This window comes from Mastigoproctus giganteus, chromosome 11 (assembly GCF_048544385.1).
Source record: "Mastigoproctus giganteus isolate SK-2022 chromosome 11, ASM4854438v1, whole genome shotgun sequence".
Taxonomy (NCBI): domain Eukaryota; kingdom Metazoa; phylum Arthropoda; class Arachnida; order Uropygi; family Thelyphonidae; genus Mastigoproctus; species Mastigoproctus giganteus.
This window is the reverse complement of record NC_143585.1, coordinates 79,368,036-79,388,002: the sequence shown is the minus strand read 5'-3', so window position 1 is coordinate 79,388,002 and position 19,967 is coordinate 79,368,036. Positions and strand designations below refer to the sequence as shown.

Below are 19,967 nucleotides of genomic sequence, written 5' to 3'. Positions count from 1 at the left end.
ACCTGTGTGCTTGTGCATGGAGGTTATACCCAGGATTACTAACAGTCCCACCATCGTGAAGGTGCAAGCAGAGGATTTGGTTGTCATGGACTTTGCCAAAATTGGGTCCACTTGACTTGAGTATCACCCGAATATCAGTTCCATCAGCATTTTAGATTCCCAGGTAGCAAGTACAGCTTGTCTGGCATATATGAGAGAATGTCTATGACAACCTAAAGGAACAGGTTATTGTAAAAATATCTAAAATTTTTAGAATATAAAGACATTGACAATTGTTTTTATATTGAAAACCATTTTCAGTTTATTTCTACATAACTATTTTTATCTATATGTCATTTTGAGAATTTTAATGTAGCATGTATAATTAATGAATTTTAATTTATTTTTTATATTTTTTAAGCTAGATATTTGATGCTAGGTCAGTCCCTTAGTTCATTTTATTTATTTATTTTTTTCATATCTCAAGTCAGCCCAGTAGTTTATGACAAGGATCTTCTAATGCTAAATGCATTGGATACTTTAACCATGGAAAATACATGACAAGGATCCTCTAAAGGCACCTGAAACTTTGACCATTGAAAATACCTCTGTAAATGAGTCCTTCATTAAGGCTGTTAGAAGACTTTTGCACACACCTGGATGCAAAGAAGAAAATGCCACCTCTTTCCACTATATGAAAATAATACTGTATTCATTTTGTTGCTATTCCACTAGATGAAAAGACCCCAATGATACCATTCCTTTTGCCATCCCTGAGATCTGGTACCTGGATGATGTTGTCACTTCTAGATTTCCATTTTAACAGGCTCTGTACGTCACATCAACAGAATCAGAAGAAAAGTTACCCACCCATGGTTGTCAAAGTTTGCAGATGATACAAAGGTTAGCAGGGTTGTTAATGACAGTAATGGCAGTACACTACTGGTACAGGATATAGAACATTTGGGCAGATGGCCTGAGAAGTGGCAACTGAAGTTTAACATTGACAAATGCAAATAACCGCATATGGGTAGACGTAACCCCAGAGAAATGTACAAACTGTGTGGTACTACACTTAGGGTGGTAGAAAATGAAAAAGACCTGGGAGTAATTGTGCAGTCAGATATGAAGTTTTCTGAGCAATGCAGATAGGCTGCAAGAGCAGGTCATGGGGTTTTGTCAATGATATACAGAAATTTTGTTAGCAGGGAAAAGGAGGTGATTATCCCTTTGTATAAGGCAATGGTCAGGCCACACCTTGAGTACTGCATACAGGTCTGGAGGCCTCATTTTAGAAAGGATGTAGATTTTCTTCAGCGTGTACAGAGAGGGGCAACAAGATTGGTGAGGGGAATGAAGGATACTCTTACCAAGAAAGGCTTAAATTCTGAAAATTGCAGTGGCTGGAGACTAGGCACCTGTGAGGTGATCTGTTGAGCATGCTGAATTCTGATGGGATTCTTCAACTTACTCAGATTATGAACCTAAGGGGGCATAAATTCAAATTGAGGAAAGACAGTTGTAGAATAGATGTGCGGAAATTTGCCTTTAGCCAGCGGGTTGTTAATTGCTGAAACAAACTTCCATCTGTCGTTGTGGAAGTTGACAGCTTAAATAAATTCAAGGAGGAACTGGACAAACATTTAGAGGGAATGGTTGTGTGAATTTTTTTTTTTTTTTTTTTTAGCTGATGCTATATAAGCTGATACGCTTGCTTTATTGCATCACATGCCTCTATTACTATTACAGCACATTGATTTTGCATTGTGTTTTGCTTTCATTACAGCACAATTTTGTTCAATAGCATTCTCCAAAGCCCTATATTACATCTTAATTATGTGGCTGAAGAACTCATGTCATATTAGGTGGCAGGTACTTAACAGTGATTGCAGATAGGCTGTTCACTTGGCAATGAGAATTGCAGTTATTTACATTGGGGCTTCTGGGCTTTCTCAAAAGCCTCAGTGCTCTCAAGGAAGCTTCTCTGTGCTAGACATGGTTACTGGAAGAATGCGAATCCATTGCTTTGCCTCCCCCCCCCCCCAAACACTACATTTCTCACCTTTAAATGTAAGCATTTTATGCAGTAACAACCTAAAAATAAAAAGGCCAGCTTCATCACTATTGCAGTTGTTCTGGCCATACATCAACAAAATGTTTTTTAAATGATTCTCCTTCCATTCCTCTGTAGCTTCAGCATCAATGGTTGCACTTTTGTTGTATGCTTTTTTGACGACAGTTCATGACAAGTTGTAAAATCCTGGAACCATCCATTAGAGGACTTTTTTTTAAAGCATTATCAAATTTATTTCTTATTTTCTCTCTTGTATCTCCAGGAATGGCTGAAATTTCTAACTAAAGAACTGGAAACAACTGCCTTAGAAATTCTGATAGCTGTAGTATCCAAAGCTTCAAATTTTTTTTTTTTTTTTTCTTTAGCGAATCAGTTTTCAGATAGTCATGTGCAGCATTAAACAATGCTGCACATGACTATCTTCCCCACCTTTTCAAAACAGGCTCTGGTAGAAGTGAAAGGCCAGGTTGCATACCCCCATATGTCGGTATGCATGCAAGGACTTTTATGAAAATCTTTTTTTGCACAAGAAATAACTTTATTGACGTCAAAATTTTCACTAATTGTTTCTACAAACCTGTGTAAGCCATGAGCTAAGCAAGAATTGTGGATTAGGTTTGGAAGAAAACTTGTAATGCAGAAGCTGCTTTTATCATATATGTAGAAATGTCTATAACAAATGAAATTTTTTTTTTTTTTTGCCATAGGTTGATTCTCAGTCTGGCCATAATAACTTCAAAGACTCATTCCCAAATCTTGCAGGTGTGGTGTAATTTGTATTTTTGAGAACCTTACAAGCCATCTATAGTGAACTGTTTTGTGATTAATGATCCATGATTCTATAAATTTAGCAGCAATGATTTTTGGCATTTTGAATGAAAGCTTGAACTGCCTATTCTGTAAATTTTTTATGGCAAAACTGAACTTTTATGTTACACATTAAAAAAATATACTCTCATCCAACATTTTTGATGGCATGAGAATTAAAGTAAAACATTGTCAACAGGTTTTCCTCACTAATTGAAATCTTTTCACATGCTAATGTTATTGCAATAGTGTGATGGTTTCAATGACCGAAGTGGTCTCTGAGTGTAATGTCTGAAAAACTGAGAGAATTAATGAAATATAGAGTGTTGCTAGTAATATCATGTAATGTGCATTTATATAAATAATAAATAAATAAATTCTTTATTGCTAATAAGTACAGGACATGTACTAGAGACAATAATACTCAACACGGCGACATGGCCAGGAGTTTTACATTATAAATGAAATTATAAATAAAATTAATTGGCAAAAAGGAAAAAAATACCGTTACATGGAAATTATGAGTTACAAACATGTAAATTATAATAATGAAAAATGAGGACTAAACGTCATATGGAGGAAATTATCCCAGTTCCACAGATGGAATCCACTCGAGGAGCATGTGACGGTATTTGTAGTTGGTAGCTAATTTCTGAAGGTTGACTCCAAGACGGAGCAGTGCCTGAATTTTGGGGAGTGCCTGGGCAGGTAGGAACCAACTACACAGTTTCAACCGGTTGTATTTGAGGATTAGTGTGGGCTCTGACCTCAAGGATGGCGTAGGATTGTGCCACTGACAGAAATCCCAGATGTTTGGGACGTTTATTACTCCTGTGTACATTTTTACTGAAGTCATTAAACGCCTGCTGTCAATTAACCTCGGGAGCCTGGGTACATTTAGCTGCTCAGCCATGTCAGTTGTTCTCAATTGAGAGGGTCGGCGATGCTTATTTGTGGCCCATTTCAGGGTCCAGTATTCACACGGAGAACACCGGTTTTTTGAAGTGAAGGCGACGCAGATGCCCAAATTTCAGCAGCGTATAAAATAGCTGGATAAACAGTGGCTTGAAGATATCTGGTAGTGGTTGCGGCATCGTTGGAATGAAGTAAGTGTTGTTTCGCTTTCCAGCGTAGGGTGTTAAAACGCTTCCGGAGGTATTCTGTGTGATCATTAAATTTCAGCTTCGATCAAAATAGACCCCGAGATCTTTATGGCAGGTAACCACTGGAATTAGAGTACCTAAAACTGAAGGTTGAATTATTGTTGGTTGCTGTTTCAATGAGTAAGTCATTATTGCAGATTTTGACGGGTTAAGGTTTAATCCAAACATCTTCAAGTAAGTTGAAAGAGTGGTCAAGTTCTCTATGATGGAAGACGTGATTTCCATTGGGTTTGCAGACGGTGAGATTAAGGTAAGAAACTTTATATCGTCGGCATATATTAGAGCATCATCACGATGACTAATGAAAGGAATCAGAATTGCTGAGAAGAGAAGGCCAGACAGGACACCACCTTGTGGGACTCCTGCATTCATTTTTCTTGTAAAGTGGGTTTTCTTCAAAGTGAGGTGGACACGTCTATTCTTCAATAAGGCGGTGAGGAAAGCTAGTAGGTCTCCATTAATCCTGAAGAAGAATTGCAGGAGTCTGAGAAGGGCTGTGATGTCTAGGCTGTCAAAAGCAGCTTCAATGTCAGCGTACACTATAGCTAATTCAGATTTAGTTTCGAAGGCTTGAAGAATTGATGTCTGTGCAGCCATGAGGTTTGTTATGGTGGATCTATTTTCGACTGCGAAATGGAACAGTTTCGGCTTCTGTGGCATCAGCTGTTTGTTTAATGCTGGAAGGAGTACCTTTTCTAGAAGTTTGAGGAGGGTGGAAGAAGTTGAGATTGGTCTGAAATCTTTTAGGCTTGTTGGTGCTTTGACCTTAGGCAGTGGCCTCACAGAGTATTCATTCCACTGAGCAGGGAAAACTCGTGTGGAAAGAATAGAGTTGTAGATTGAGAGTAATGCATCTAGGATATAGGGGCTAAGGCATTTAATTATGAAATGAGGTATCTTATCACGGCCTGCGGTACTATATGGTCGCAGGGAGTTATAGCATATATCGGTTGCTGTCTTGTGATGGATATTATGGAAAGGTCATCAGTAGGAGCAAATTGGGAGTTTTGGAGAGGAATTTCGGCAGAGGCGAAATTGGTTTTGAATCTTGAAATGTAGTCCATCCAGTTATCTAAATCAAGATTTTAATTAATGCAACTGTGTCTTGATGAGTATGGCACTTTTCCTTTAGACAAGGTAGCATCAGTGTATCTCTTTAATGCTGATGCCTTGAGTCTGTTGAACATAGCTCTTGCTCTGGAGTATAGGATTCGATCTTGGGTTGTGCCAGAGATTTTCCACTGCCTGTGAAGGTACTGTTTGTTGTGGAAACTGCACGCTAGATCTTTGGTCCACCAAGCTCTAGTTCTTGGAGAAATGTGTACGGTTTTAGCTGACGCATAGAGGGTGACTGTATTTATCCACCTGGTGATTAGATCAACTGTGAGGATTGGGTCACATCCATCAAGCACATGCCATGGAATAGACTGCGCTGCCTCGAGGCACTTTTTTGGATCCAGAAAATTCGGAGAGAATATGCACTAATAATAAAAACAGCCACAATACCTATTTGCATATGTAGATAATCCAATGTTTATTTATCACTTTTACATTCTTTCATGCACTTCCAGCTCTTATTGTATTGTTCTTTCATTCATATGCTTTTATATTGTTCATATTATTCTTTCATTTATATTCTCTTACTATGAACATGGGCATCAGCTGATGCTCATTTTCATCAGTGTAACAATGCTGAATTCACTTAATTTTAAGAGAGAACAAAAACACTGACTTGTTTTCTAGATTATTTATCTATTTTATATAAAACAGATAAATAATCTGAGTAAAATACTTATTAGCTAATAAGTATTTACTCAGAACAATTAATGGCAAAACTTATAGTGTATAATAATTTTATTTCACAAAAGTTCATTATACTTCTCATTTTGAAAAATGTAAAATGTCGTTATTAAAAAACTTTAGTTGTACTATTTAAAAATAATTTATTGTCAAACAGCAACTGCATTTATTTAAAAGGGCAACACTAAACTGATCTTTACATTTTGGTAGTTGCATTTACTCATCTCTGAATAATTGATTTTTTAAAGTCACGCTAAACTTTAGAAAGTTTTACTCCTAATGCTATTTATATAGATCTTTCATTACTTCAGTATAGCTTTCTCCATTTATCTTTATGTTTACATTTCACCTTTTTGTAATAAAGAATTGGAAATGTCTTTTTGCTGGTCTCATTCAGTATTTACCAACGTGTTAAAACTTACCCTCAGACACTGTGATCCGCAGTTTTCCACCTCTTACTGAAGGTAGTACCACAGAAGGTGTTAAGGGATCAATAACATAAGCACCATCTACCACATGATTTAAAATCACTTCTGAAAAAAAAATAAATTAAATAAAATATTTTTATTACTATTAAATATGAATAACAAATAAACAACTGAAGTACAGGAAATAAAATAAGCATCATATGCAAATTTTTAATAAAAACAGACCATCTGCCATTAGACTTCATCTCTAACCATGTTAAATATTATTACCCAGCTGACAGTTTCAGCTCATTAGAACAACAGTGTATTATTATTCTGAACACCACAGCAATTAGTTGAAACAGAAGTATACAAAGAGTAATACATGTACATCATTACAGTAAGATAGATGATTATTCCATATCAGCCAATAGCCAGAAATAAAAAAATTTCCAATATAATTGTTGGATAGAATGATTAATGTGTTGGTGGACTATGCTGATTTAAATAAACAATTCTTTGTGTGAAATTTCAAGACATTTTATTAACTTTACAGAGACTGTAAAAAATTTTTTTTGAAATTCATAACTTCATACATTGCAATCTAGTTTTATGAGTCTTCCTTGGTGGGCAAACAACAAAGTTAAATGAAATAAAGGACTCAATGCAGTCGGCCTCGGTAAGTGAACCACATGCAAGTTCTCTGATTTAAAATCAGTGCCATCTGTCAATCTGCCAGCTAAAAAGTTATAGAGTATTAGAAATTCATTTATTACTTCTAACTGTTGGTTGATAGGAAATAATCATCTATCTCTATTGTACTATAATAATGTTTATATATTACAAAGTGCAGTGTATAGCTGAGGCTATGCATCTGTGATGTTTGGCCTGTGGATGGAGTGTAGAAACTCTGACTAGTTAGATTTCACTAATGCCATTCCAGCCCTAATTGTTTGCCTCAGTGCTAATTATGGCTAAGGGTTTGCTAAGCAAACCCTTAGCCATAATTATGAGAGCATCCTTGGACTCAGGGGAGGTTCCCACGGACTGGAGATGTGCAAATGTGTCCCTAATTCACAAAGGTGGATCGAAGGGTGACACGAGTAATTACAGACCAGTTAGTTTAACTTCTGTTCCGGGTAAAATAATGGAGTCGCTGGTTAAAGATGCATTGCAGGATCATCTAGACAAGACTGCAGCGATAACTCAAACACAGCATGGGTTTGTTAAGGGAAAGTCTTGTCTGACAAATTTGATTGGTTATTATGATGTGGTCACAAAGGAACTGGATGCAAAAAATAATTTTGATATCATATACTTGGATTTCAGGAAAGCTTTTGACACTGTTGCGCATGGAAGACTACTGTACAAATTGGAGCAGAATGGTATTAAGGGTAAGTTGCTACAATGGATAAAAGGATGGTTAAGTGGGAGAAGACAGAGGGTGGTAATCAATGGGTGCTGCTCTTCGTGGACTAATGTTATTAGTGGAGTCCCACAGGGTTCGGTGTTGGGTCCACTGTTGTTTTGTGTATTTATCAATGATATTGATGAAGGTATATCAGGCTTAATGTCGAAGTTTGCAGATGACACAAAGGTTGGCAGGGTTGTTAATGACAGTAATGGCAGTGTGCTACTGCAACAGGATCTAGATAATTTGGGCAGATGGGCTAAGAAGTGGCAACTGAAGTTCAACCTTGACAAATGCAAAGTACTGCATATGGGTAGAAATAACCCCAGAGAAACGTACCAACTGTGTGGTACTACACTTAAGGTGGTAGAAAATGAAAAAGACCTGGGAGTAATTGTGCAGTCAGATATGAAGTTTTCTGAGCAGTGCAGACAGGCTGCTAGGGCGGGTCATGGGGTTTTGTCAATGATATATAGGAATTTTGCTAGCAGGGAAAAGGAGGTGATTGTCCCTCTGTATAAGGCAATGGTCAGGCCACGCCTTGAGTACTGCGTACAGGTCTGGAGGCCTCATTTTAGGAAGGACGTAGATTTGCTTGAGCGTGTACAGAGAAGAGCAACACGATTGGTGAGGGGAATGAAGGGATTCTCTTACCAAGAGAGGCTTAAGTTCTGCAAATTGCAGCGGCTGGAGACTAGGCACCTGCGCGGTGATCTGATTGAGGTCTATAAGGCCTTGAATGGGTTGAGCACGCTGAATTCTGATGGGATCCTTCCACTTGTTCAGATTACCAACCTACGGGGACATAAGTTCAAATTAAGAAAGGACAGATGTAGAATAGATGTGCGGAAATTTGCCTGTAGCCAGCGGGTGGTTAATTGCTGGAACAAACTTCCATCTGTCGTTGTAGAAGTTGATAGGTTAAATAAATTTAAGGAGGAACTGGACAGGCATTTGGAGGGAATGGTGTGATTTTTTTTTTTTTTTTTTTTTTTGGCTGATGCTGCATAAGCTCCTACACTTGCTTTCTTGCATCATGTGCCACTACTACTACTACTACTACTACTACATTCTTGGGAAGAACACTAGCGAATCATTGGTAACCAAAGTTCACAACTAATAATTCAGTGCAGTTCAATCGTATTCTACGTTTCAGTTAAAAAAAATTCCCAAGAAATAAAAAATAAATAACAAAAAAAGAAGCTGCTATAGTCACAATAGTGAGCAACATTTCATCATTAGAGAAGACTCTAATGATGAAAAACATGAAAGATCAATACCATTATGGGAAAAAATCTATTTTAAATTCATGTAAACCAATGTAACTGTTCTGGGCTTGGGAAAAATTTTTTAACTTGCTTGTAGTTCATATTACTTTATATTTTCATATGCATCACAAAAGTCACAAATTTAGAGTCACATGTAATTAATAAATATGATCTTTATTGTAAGGTTCCTAGGTACACGCAGGTACCCTACCTTTACAAATCCTTCATGGCACTAAGCCAGGGGTTAGTATTCACAAAACTAAATTGTTTTGTTATTGAAGAAACAACTGAATAATTCATAAATTGGCATTGTTGTCATTATGTAGATTTTGCTCGAATTAAAAACAGCTCTGGCAAACTTTATTCTGAGGTGCCCCTGTCAGAGGGTCAACTATTGTTAGTAAGAAGTAAAGTCTACCCAATGTGATCAGGTGATGGTACCAGTCAATGGTATAACAATATAATCCATTTAGGAAGTTATATGAAGGTATTTCATTAAGTGATATCTGAATGATCTCACTGGTAATTGAAAAATCGGTTGCTTCTTAGAGAAGGATACAAGTTTTTTTTTTTTTTTTTTTGTATGCTTAAAATAGTTTTACTAGTCTCTGTAAATTTATATGAGGGGTAATAAAAAAATTTAGGGCTAATTTTACTACACAAAAGGTAGAATGATTATTAATGAAACTATGTACATTTAAACTTATTAGATTCAGTGAAAAATTTTCTTGTTTTGCACTGAATTAATAAATATCACTGAAGATATCTTAAATTGTTTCTCAAACAATGACTTCTACAAGTATTTAGAAAATGGGTGGAGAGAGATGGGGCAAGGCTGTCTGATGGAAGTTGTCTAAAAAGAATAACAACTGAAAAAATATATATATTTTTCTGTCTTTGGTCAACAGTAATTACTGAAGGTCAGCATTAAACTCAAACAAGGATTGCATATCCAACAGGAAAATAATGAATAAACAACAAGCCAGTGTGAAATTGTGTTCTACTGAATAAAACGCAATAGAAATATTAGAACTTTTGAAGAAAAAAAAAAAATGCCTACGGAGAATCTGTCACAACCAGATCCACTGCATTTAGAAGGCATATACGGTTCAAAAATAGAAGAATTGGAGGCATAGAATATGACCCTATCCCAGGATGTCAATCAACATCAATATATGATGGGATGACGTAACTTTTGGAACAGCATCTGTTGCCATCCTTGATGAATTATAGTCAGAAAACTTGCAGAGGCCTTGAGTATTAGTTATGGGGTTGCACAAACAACTTGAAAGAACATTTAGGAATGACACATATTTGTTCATGTTGGGCTTCTTGACTTCTTACTCTCAAACAAGGCAAGTTAGAATTGACATCTGTTTTTTTCTCTGAAAAACCTATTAACATCAGAAAAATGGTAGAATAATCACTGGAGATGAGGCCTGGATCTATTGTGTCAGTGAAAAACTCTTGTTTTGCTTAAAAATTAAATATTTTAAATTTAATTTGTTTCAATCTTTTTTTGATAATTTCTTGTATTTTTACTTGCCTATATAGTCAGTCCTCGTATAACACTTGTTTACACTACATGAATTCGATCATACACGATTTATCAATAGAGGAATGATATCGTATATAGCACGAACTGAATTCACTTATGCATGATTCGCCTTTGTGTTTACAAGAAACGGCAGCCGAACGCAGAATCACCCGAACTGAATGCAACACGATAGAAATGAAGAGAAGATTCTGAAAACGTATTTATGTTTTTTATATCAGTGAAGGGGAAACACATTTTTCACCACAATAACGTAAAAACCCACACAATTCCAGCTATCGGTATTATCGCAAATGCAATTAGATCGAGTTTTACTACCAGTTTATAACAGATTTCACTAGCAGAAACACTACTGGAAATTGTTTTATGGTAGTGACCTCCAGAAATGTGCTTCAGTAAAATGTGAGCTAGTGAGGTGTTAATAGTGTGTCTCTGCCTTTACTGTGTTGTTTATTTAATTGCTACATGCGCACGCAGCTTTGTTTATGTTAGACACTTTGTCTTTGTTTAGACACTAAAAATGAGTAAAATACTTAAAAGGTGTGAAAAGGAAGCGTCCTGGTGAAGACACTACAGATTCAGAGATAAAAAGAAAAGCAATATCAATAGACAGGTGGACTGGATCAAAAATTCTTACCCGGGAAAATATGTAGCAGCCTCATATTTGCATTTATGGGCAAAATCATACCAGCCTCCATCGTCTTCTGGCCTCCGGGGCCATAAGCTTTACCAGGGTTTCCCCGGTAAAGCTTATGGCCAGTCCACCTCTGTCGATAGAGAAAAAATATGAAATTGTGAAATGCTTTGAGCGAAATGAAAGAACATATGATATTGCATGTGCTACAGGCCTAAATGAGGCAACACTGAGAATTAGAAAGAATGCAGAGAAAATGAAAACAACTTTCATAGCAGGAACAACTGAAAGTGTAACAAAATCCATTAGATCAAGACACAAAGAATTGGAAGAGATGGAACAGCTGTCATCTGTTTGGATAGAAGATCAAACAAAGGACAAGTTTGCTTACGATAGAAGCAAAAGCATTAGCAATATTTTATTACATAATAGTTGTAATAAAATATGTATTTTATAACAATTATTTATTGTGTTTGGTAATGTTTTAGTTACAAATGTGTGTTCAAATCTTGGGTGGTTGGCACCTAACCCTATTTTTCCCATAGGCCTGTTATTTATATTGCACGATTTTGCATTGCACAAGGGTTTCTAGGAACACAACTATCGTGCTGTACGAGGACTGACTGTGTATATATATATATATATATATAGGCTGACCTTATATTTTCCTAAAACTTGGATTTTCTTAGAGCAAACTTCAATTTGCTTTCATCAGATACAAGTGTTCTGTTTTTATTAATTATGCCACCTGTATAATTAGTTATGTGCATTGAATTATTAAAGATTATCAAAGTGATTTTGGTCTCCTTTAATAAATATTAAAATTTCACATGCAGGTGTGAATATTAATATCATATGAAATATGATGGTGTATTAATAATTCTGTACTTGTCCATGGTTGCTATTTTATTTAATTTTTTAAAGGTTGAGATAATTTGTAAATTCCCATTATTATATATTAAGCCACTTATTGTTATTTATACATTTACTTTTTACTTGGTTAATTACAGTTAATCAAGAGATAAAAACTGCCTGTGAAAAATGTTTCTCTCCCAACTGGAATAAAGAACATTCCCTATTTTTTTTGACAAATTTAAATGAATGTTAAATTTGTGCAATCAATACCTAATACTGGTTTGTTTGTTATTTGGTTTTTAAGAGCATTAGCAACTAAGGCCATATTGCTCTGGGATATGCGGTGGTTATTCCCTGACCTTTCCGCATCCTCCGTATTTGGTGGTGACGGGCTCGAACCCCAGTCTAATCCAGAAGCGTGTGCTACGCACTGCTGCTCCTGCCCACCTGGCTATGGAGGTGCCTCACCTAATACTGGAGCTATACATTTATACATATAAAGGACAATTTCAAACTAGCTATAAGAAGATTTACTTTTAGAAAAGAAGTAACTGGTTAATGGAATCAACAGATTATCCACTAGGCATGTGCCTCGGGGCAAGAGTAGTGAGCCTTCTCCCACAGTTGATTAATATAAGAGGTATTGTTGAAAGCTAAAAGAATAAATAAAAATTCTACCAACTTATTCTAAGAAATTAAAAGAGTAATTAACGCTATAAACCTCTGCATGTAATTTTACTTTGATTTAACTCGTGCAATTCATTTGTTTCATGCACTATTTACCTGTTACTCATTTGACTTCCACTTGTGGAAGCCCAGACTTCTGCTGCCTGATGCACAGTACAAGTTTGTTTATATCATACATAATGCAATCACACATCTCATGTGGGCTGTTCACATGTCTTGGGAGGCGCACTATAGCCATATACTTGCTTCGGCAGTACATATACTAAAATTGGAACAATACAGAGAAGATTACCATGGCCCCTGCGTGCACTATAGCCATAGCAGCTTATGCGCCAATAAACAACCATAACACACACACACACACGTCTTGGGAGAGTATTAGTCCACCCCTGACTGGAATAAACTCAGAGGTAATCTTGTGTTATTTTTAAAGAAGATATTATATAAGTATTTCTTCCTCACTTCATTTTGCTATTATTAATATTGATAAGATTTTATTCATTGTTATATCAAAATATAAGAAAAAGGGAAAATTAGCATTAGCATTAGCATTAGTAGAGGCATTTGATGCAAGAAAGCAAGCTTATGCAGCATCAGCCAAAAAAAAAAAAAAAAAAAAAACCACTTCCACTTCACCCCTCTGTTTGTTCAAAATACCTGTCCAGCTGAGCCTTAAACTTATTTAGGCTATCAACCTCCACCACAAGGGATGGAAGTCTGTTCCACCAACCAACCACCCGCTGGCTAAAGGCAAATTTCCGCACGTCTATCCTACATCTGTCTTTCCTCAATTTGAATTTATGCCTTCTCAGGTGATTTTTCTGAGCTAGAGGAAGAATCCCATCAGCATTGAGCATGCTTAAACCATTCAAGGCTTTATACACCTCTATCAGATCACCTCGCTGGTGCCTAGTCTCCAGACACTGTAATTTGCAAAACTTAAGCCTTTCTTCGTAAGAGCACCCCTTTGTTCCATTCACTAATCTTGTTGCCCTTCTCTGTACTCGTTCCAGCAGCTCTACATCCTTCTTGAAATGAGGCCTCCAGACCTGTATACAGTACTCTAGGTGTGGCCTGACCATTGCCTTATACAATGGAATAATCACCTCCTTATCCCTGCTGGAAAAATTCCTGTATATCATTGACAATACTCCATGAGCTACTCTTGCAGCCCGTCTGCACTGACGGAGTGCAGAATTAATTACTACCTCTCTTATGCCATTCAGTATTTTATCCAGGAAGCATTAAAAATATTTTGAGATGTTAGTGTATGTGGAGATATATATATAATTGCATAACTGTAAAACTAAGACATACCTTGAAGTATAGATTTGTTATTGAACATCTGCAGCTGCACCAAGCCAGAAATTTTATTAAATGCTTGGTTTCTTGGAGCGAAGATAGTATATAATGTTGGCCCTGAAAAGACAAATAACTAAATTACTTTATAGATCAACTGGCTATGAGAAATACTAGCAGGTGATGCACAGCATTTCTACCCTAATCATTGAAATAACACATCCCAAAAGCAGTCCAACACTTACAGTAACTTCATGCACTATTTACCTGTTACTCATAGTTGTGGCAGTGGGGAAAGCACTACCATAACCACTGAGTTGTGCTACACATAGCACTGACTAACATAGTATACTTAAGCTACTGTGAATGCACTGCATTTTATTACAAGTTAACAATAAGTGTGTCTATCAAAAATCCTGCCAAATGTGAGATTTATTCTTTATCAGATTTTTAAATGATAAGAATGTTTGGCCTGTTGACATTCATCATCAGTTACTAGAAACTTAGAGAGAAAATGTTATGACTCACTAGAACATAGGAAAGTGGTGGTATGCATTTAAAAGAGAGGAGGACTGGTGTTCACAATCAAAAAGGAGTGGAAGGCATTCATAAAAAGGAATGGAAAACGATGATAAATAGTCTGATTCAGAGAGTTGATGAGAGAATTTGGGATGACAGGAGCCAAACAATTTAATTTCTGATTTTCATATCAGTTTCCCTGATATTTCAAGGTCATTACTTCGTGAAATTTTGAAACAGCATGTGAATTACCATAAACTGGGTGCCAAATGAGTAATGAAAATATTACTGATGTTCACAAAGCAAAATAGGTGAAAAGTACATTTCTGCACTTTTAAAGAATCATCCCTCTTTGTGTTACACAGAGGAGAGCGATTCTTTGTTAGAGAGGATAGTGACCAAAAGGTACTCTCCGAGGGCAATTTATTTCTTGTATGATAATGCAAGACCTCACTCTGCCATTTGTATGCAAAAATTGTTAATGTATTTTTGCTGCGAAATCTTTGACCATCTATAATCACATTCTTTTCATGATGAGAATCATCATAATTTGTAATAAAAAATAATAATAATAAAAAAATCATGCCACTGTAATCTTTGATGAGAATGCTGAGAAAACAAGATGGCAACCCAATAATAAAAGACTTCCCACAATTATCATGACTCCAATACAGACATAAGTTGAATTGAACTGTGAATCAGCAAGTGTTACATAAAAAAAAAAAAAAAAAAATCCTTGTTTATACTCTGGCATGACCTCCTCTGGTCAAAGGAGTTTACAATAAATCATCAATGCAATCGTTAATCATATTTAGCTGTCACGTGCTTGAACCACAGTCCACTCTGAAAAGAGTGAACTCCTCCAAAGAGTATATATATATATATTTTTAAGAAAACCCCGAACAAGCAGATTAGAACTTATAGTACTTAGTACTGTGCATAGGTTGGAGGTTGAGAAGACAAAAGAAGATATTTGTTGACATTAGACTTGAACTTCTGTAGACAGTAATTTTCAGGAAATACATATGAAGGAAAGCTGTTCCATAAAACAGCAGTTGAATGAATAACTAAGGAAGATAAAAAGTTGGTTCTGTGAGTTTGAAGTTGGACAGTAAATGGATGTTGGCTGGTGGCAGCATGTGTTCAGACTGTTTTGAAAGAGAGAGCGAGAATCATAGAAGCCAATTCAGAAGAACAGAGCCCATAGAAATATGCTACTGCACTCTCACCTACGTTAAGCTTATGTATTACTGATGTTAGCTTATGTAATTAGCTAACATAAAAGTAAATTATTATAACAGAATGAAGGGCAACTTTGGTAATACTTAATGGATGTTAAAATACTAAATATTAGTTTTTATACTTCTGACTGTTATGAAAATCCATAAATATGACTCACCTATAAAAGTGTTCCGTAAATGGGTCTGTATGATGAGTGACACCAGAGTACGAAGGTCTGGTCGAGATTGCAAGCCAGTCAGAATATCCAGTGGTGGGGGAGGCATGTAAACTTTATCAACGACAATTACTCCACCATTGGTTGCTGGTTTTATGTGTTGAATTTTGGCTCCTCCAATGAGGATGACCTGAAGAAATAGAAAATTCAAATTCAGATATTTTGACACCTCTCTTTTTTACCATGTCAGTACAAAGAATGTATTGCCAGCCCTGCTTTAGTTATTGCAGCTTTGGATTTATACTTTCCAAATGAGCAGGGTTTGAATATCTTGTATAAGGAGTAATCAAGCAGTATTTGTAGATTATTTGTGCATAAACACTGGATATTTCTTCTGGAGAGTATAACCCAACCCCTCACAGTACCCTTCCTGAATTTAGTGGCCTGTTATATTATTGAGTGTCATATATTGTGTTGGCTAGTAATGATAATCTTGAAAGTTACCAGCTAATAACTTACAGAATGTAACTTTGTATCTAGTATGCTGAGAAAACATACTAGATACTGTACTATCTAGTAGTATAATATCTACTAGATACTATACTATCTAGTAGTATAATATCTACTAGATACTATACTATCTAGTATGCTGAGAAAATGAGATTGTTAGAAAACCCTGGTGAAAAGTCCTTAAAGGCATCCTTCTAGTCAGCAATAAGATTTGAACAAACCTTTCCAAATGGATGAAAAGTAATAAAGCCATCATGCTATGGAGGCTGAGATGTAACTAATCCACATGAACAGTCCTCAGTCTGCACTTATGTTAATTTAGACTCACACTAGTCCCGAGCTCTTTCTTATTTGGTCATAATTATGGTTGAGATGAGGTACATAACTTTGATCCCAAATCCAAGTGTTAAAGTATAACTTGCAAGGACATATTGCCACCACCAACCACGAAATATTGTCCAGTCAGTGGGCAAGGGTGAGGACCTTCATTTTGTGGGATTCTTAAGAGAGTGGTGCTTCTTACATTACCTTGCACATGCAGCCATAATCACAGGCTAGTATAATGCATAATTAATAGTAAAAATTGCATGAAGCCATCAAGATGAAGCAGCAAGGGAAGTTACAGCATGATGTCCTTTTCCACCAGGACACTGCACACATTTAAGTCTCTTGCTGCAGCATTTGCTATTGTAGATACAAGGTTTGAATTGTCTTTACCCTCTTCCCATATTCTCCAGACCTGGCCCTAGTAACTGCTTCCTCTTTTTAAAATATAAAGATTGTGATCAAGTATTTTGCTCAAATGAAGAGGTGATGTGTGCAAACAGAGAGTGATGAAGTCTAGTTTCACTATTAGTTGCAGAAAACATGCACTCATGAGCCAAAACATTATGACCATCCTGTCTCCACAAGTGGATGCATCTCAAAGCACCTAGGAGTGACATCACCAAGCAGCACAGCATATATAGTGAGTTGATCAGTATGAAACCCATGCAATGGGGAAAAGAAAGGACCTGATGGAATTTAAATGGGGAATGATTTATGGCACCAGGAAGATGGGGCCAGCATCTCAGTAACCACAGGCATTGAACATCTGAGGGATGCAATGGAATGCAGTATTCACCAGTCCACGCTGGTGCTCATCCGTTGCTGAAATGCGGGATGTCCTTCTGTCCAGGATACCTGAGCACATCTTTGGCAGTCTTGTGGAGTTGATGCCACACCAGGTGCAAGCAGTTATCACAGTGAAAGGTGGCCAATAAGGTAGGCAGTCATGGTTCACATGGTACTATTGGGAAAAGCGCATCAGAGTTTAAGGGACTATGCTGAAACACTGAAATTAAAAACTTTTTGAAAGTTTGTATTTTTTTTTTATAGTCATTCTCTGTTGTAGATTTTTTTTGTAAAAATTAAAATTTCTTGAATGAGTTGTATGAAAAGTAATTTTTATTTTTGCAAATGCTGCTGGAAGTTCTGTTTAGAGTGGGATCATACTTGTGGATACAGATATGCTTGTCAAGAAAATGGTGATTTCTTCCCCCTTTGATTTTCCAGGGTATGGATGTTTTCTATAGATATTATAGGAAAGAATTTTGGATGATACTGTTTTGCAGTGTAGTGCTTGCCACCAGTTTGGAAAAATATCTGTTTGAATTCTGTGGTAGGAGGGTTTTTTTTTTTTTTTTTTTGAAACCATGTTTCAAACGTGGTTGAATTAGTTACCTCAGATTGGTTACAAAGTTTTTTTTCACTGGAAAAATCTCATCCACAAATCTCGTTAAATCTCATCACTTGGCATTTTATAAATTGTAATGTTACCAGTGGCTTAGCTACCATGTAGGCAGGCAAGGCAACTGTCTCCGAGCCTGGGCCCTTTAGGAGCCCGGCGTCTTTGGCTGTCTCCTGTTTTTGAAACTTTTATTACTTAAGTAGGGACTCGAACATGTTCTTTGCCTCTGGGCCCAAAAAAGGGTAGCTACGCTAGTGAATGTTACATACTGTGAAGTTTGTCTCTGCCAGCCAATTCACCAATTCATGTAACACTAGCTGTACAGTTACTCCAGACTATAGAATTAAATTTGAAATTAAAAGAAAAATGAAAAAATATGTTTTTTAATTGATCACTTGCTTTTAATGACATAACCCCAAAATTTCAACTGTAACGTAGATTAACATTTGTAACAGCTCTTTTAAAAAAATTATATCAACTTAACCTGCTTTTCTTAGGCTAACTTTTGAATTCCAAGTAATTCAAAAGTTAGCCTAAGTTACAGTTACAGTTGTTCTGTAAGGAAAAAAGAAACAAAACTGTGTCGTAGTTCAGAAATTTTTGAATCTACTGATGTGCAATTATGGGATTTCTAAAGAATTATCATTATAATCTACTCTGTTAAAATTAATTGTTATGTCAAATTTAATTGTGATGAAAATGGTTCATTCGGATCAAACGTAAAAATGATGCTCTTCGGAGTTCGTTATGCAATGACAATTAGACATTGCATAATGAACATTAACATCCCATGACAAGAAATTGAATAAACAAGTGAATCCTATTTATTCAATTTGGCCAAGATGATATCTGAATTCCAGAACAAAATTCCAGCTTTCCCTTGCTGTTTTACCATATCTTTTGAAGTTATAATGAATATCAGCATTCTTCACGTTCTTTAAAATGGTTCTTCTGAATTAGCTGCTCAAGAGCTTATTTTTGAGTTCCATCTAGATGAAAGGAAATTTTTGGAAGCTTTTCAAATTATGGTTGAGTTACGTATGTGAGGAAATTTTTCTCAGAAATCTCTCTCAGAAACTTGTTCTTTTCATTACACAAAACAGAAACACTGACCAACGAATTAACACCTATTTCCATATACAGTAAACCCCCGCTATTTGCAGTATCTGTATTCGCGGTCGCTGATTGAACATAAAATGAAACCTTAAAAAAATGTGAATTTTAAAGCGCCGTGAACATTTTCGCCATAAAAAAGCATGGGCATGGCTCAAATTATCTTTCCCTGTCAAAACAGCGCTCACTGTGTTGGGGGGGGGGGGTGACAAAATCGCGAGCGTGGTGTTTCTCGCTAATCCTTGTTCAATATGTGTTATGCGCTTGTCATGGAAGGTTTCGTCGTTTGCTTTTAATTTATATGCTTATAAATTGAATAAATTTATCAATTTATAAATTGATATGCTTTCAAAAGTGATAAATCTACTGTTTTGCAGTGTAAAACACACTTTTTCGAGTGTGTTAACGGAAGAAAGTGACTTTATTGTGGACAAGTTCTTTCTAACCCCTACAAAAATATGGCTACGAATAACAAGGGAAATGTGAAAAGATCAAAGAAGGTGATGACATTAGCGAATAAAATTGAGTTATTAGACAAAATTTCTAATAGTGAAAGTGTCTCCTCAGTGGCAAAACATTATAAAATCAATGAGTCAACGGTACGATCAATCAAGAAATCGGAAGAAAAAATCTGCCGTAGTGTCTGTGAAAACGCGCTAATTGTTTCAAAAATTTGCTCTGTAACTCGTGATGGTAAATTAGAAAAAATGGAAAAAGCTTTAAATCTGTGGATAGAAGACCGAACTCAAAATAAAATTCCG

At 36.2% G+C, this 19,967-nt stretch overlaps 1 protein-coding gene and 1 pseudogene across 1 annotated transcript in view; one reads left to right on the top strand and one right to left on the bottom strand.

Annotated features, from left to right (window-relative positions):
* LOC150078175 (uncharacterized) overlaps nt 1-19,967 on the bottom strand; it is a 136,116-nt gene that overhangs the window by 23,861 nt on the left and 92,288 nt on the right. The window contains exons 10-12 of the mRNA XM_090384693.1: nt 15,858-16,044; nt 13,958-14,059; nt 6,246-6,356 (exon numbers count right to left, since the gene is read on the bottom strand). Of these exons, the coding sequence (XP_090240819.1) occupies nt 6,246-6,356; nt 13,958-14,059; nt 15,858-16,044 (400 nt within the window). The remainder of the gene's footprint in view (nt 1-6,245; nt 6,357-13,957; nt 14,060-15,857; nt 16,045-19,967) is intronic.
* On the top strand, nt 12,879-12,946 carry LOC150078176 (U6 spliceosomal RNA; annotated as a pseudogene).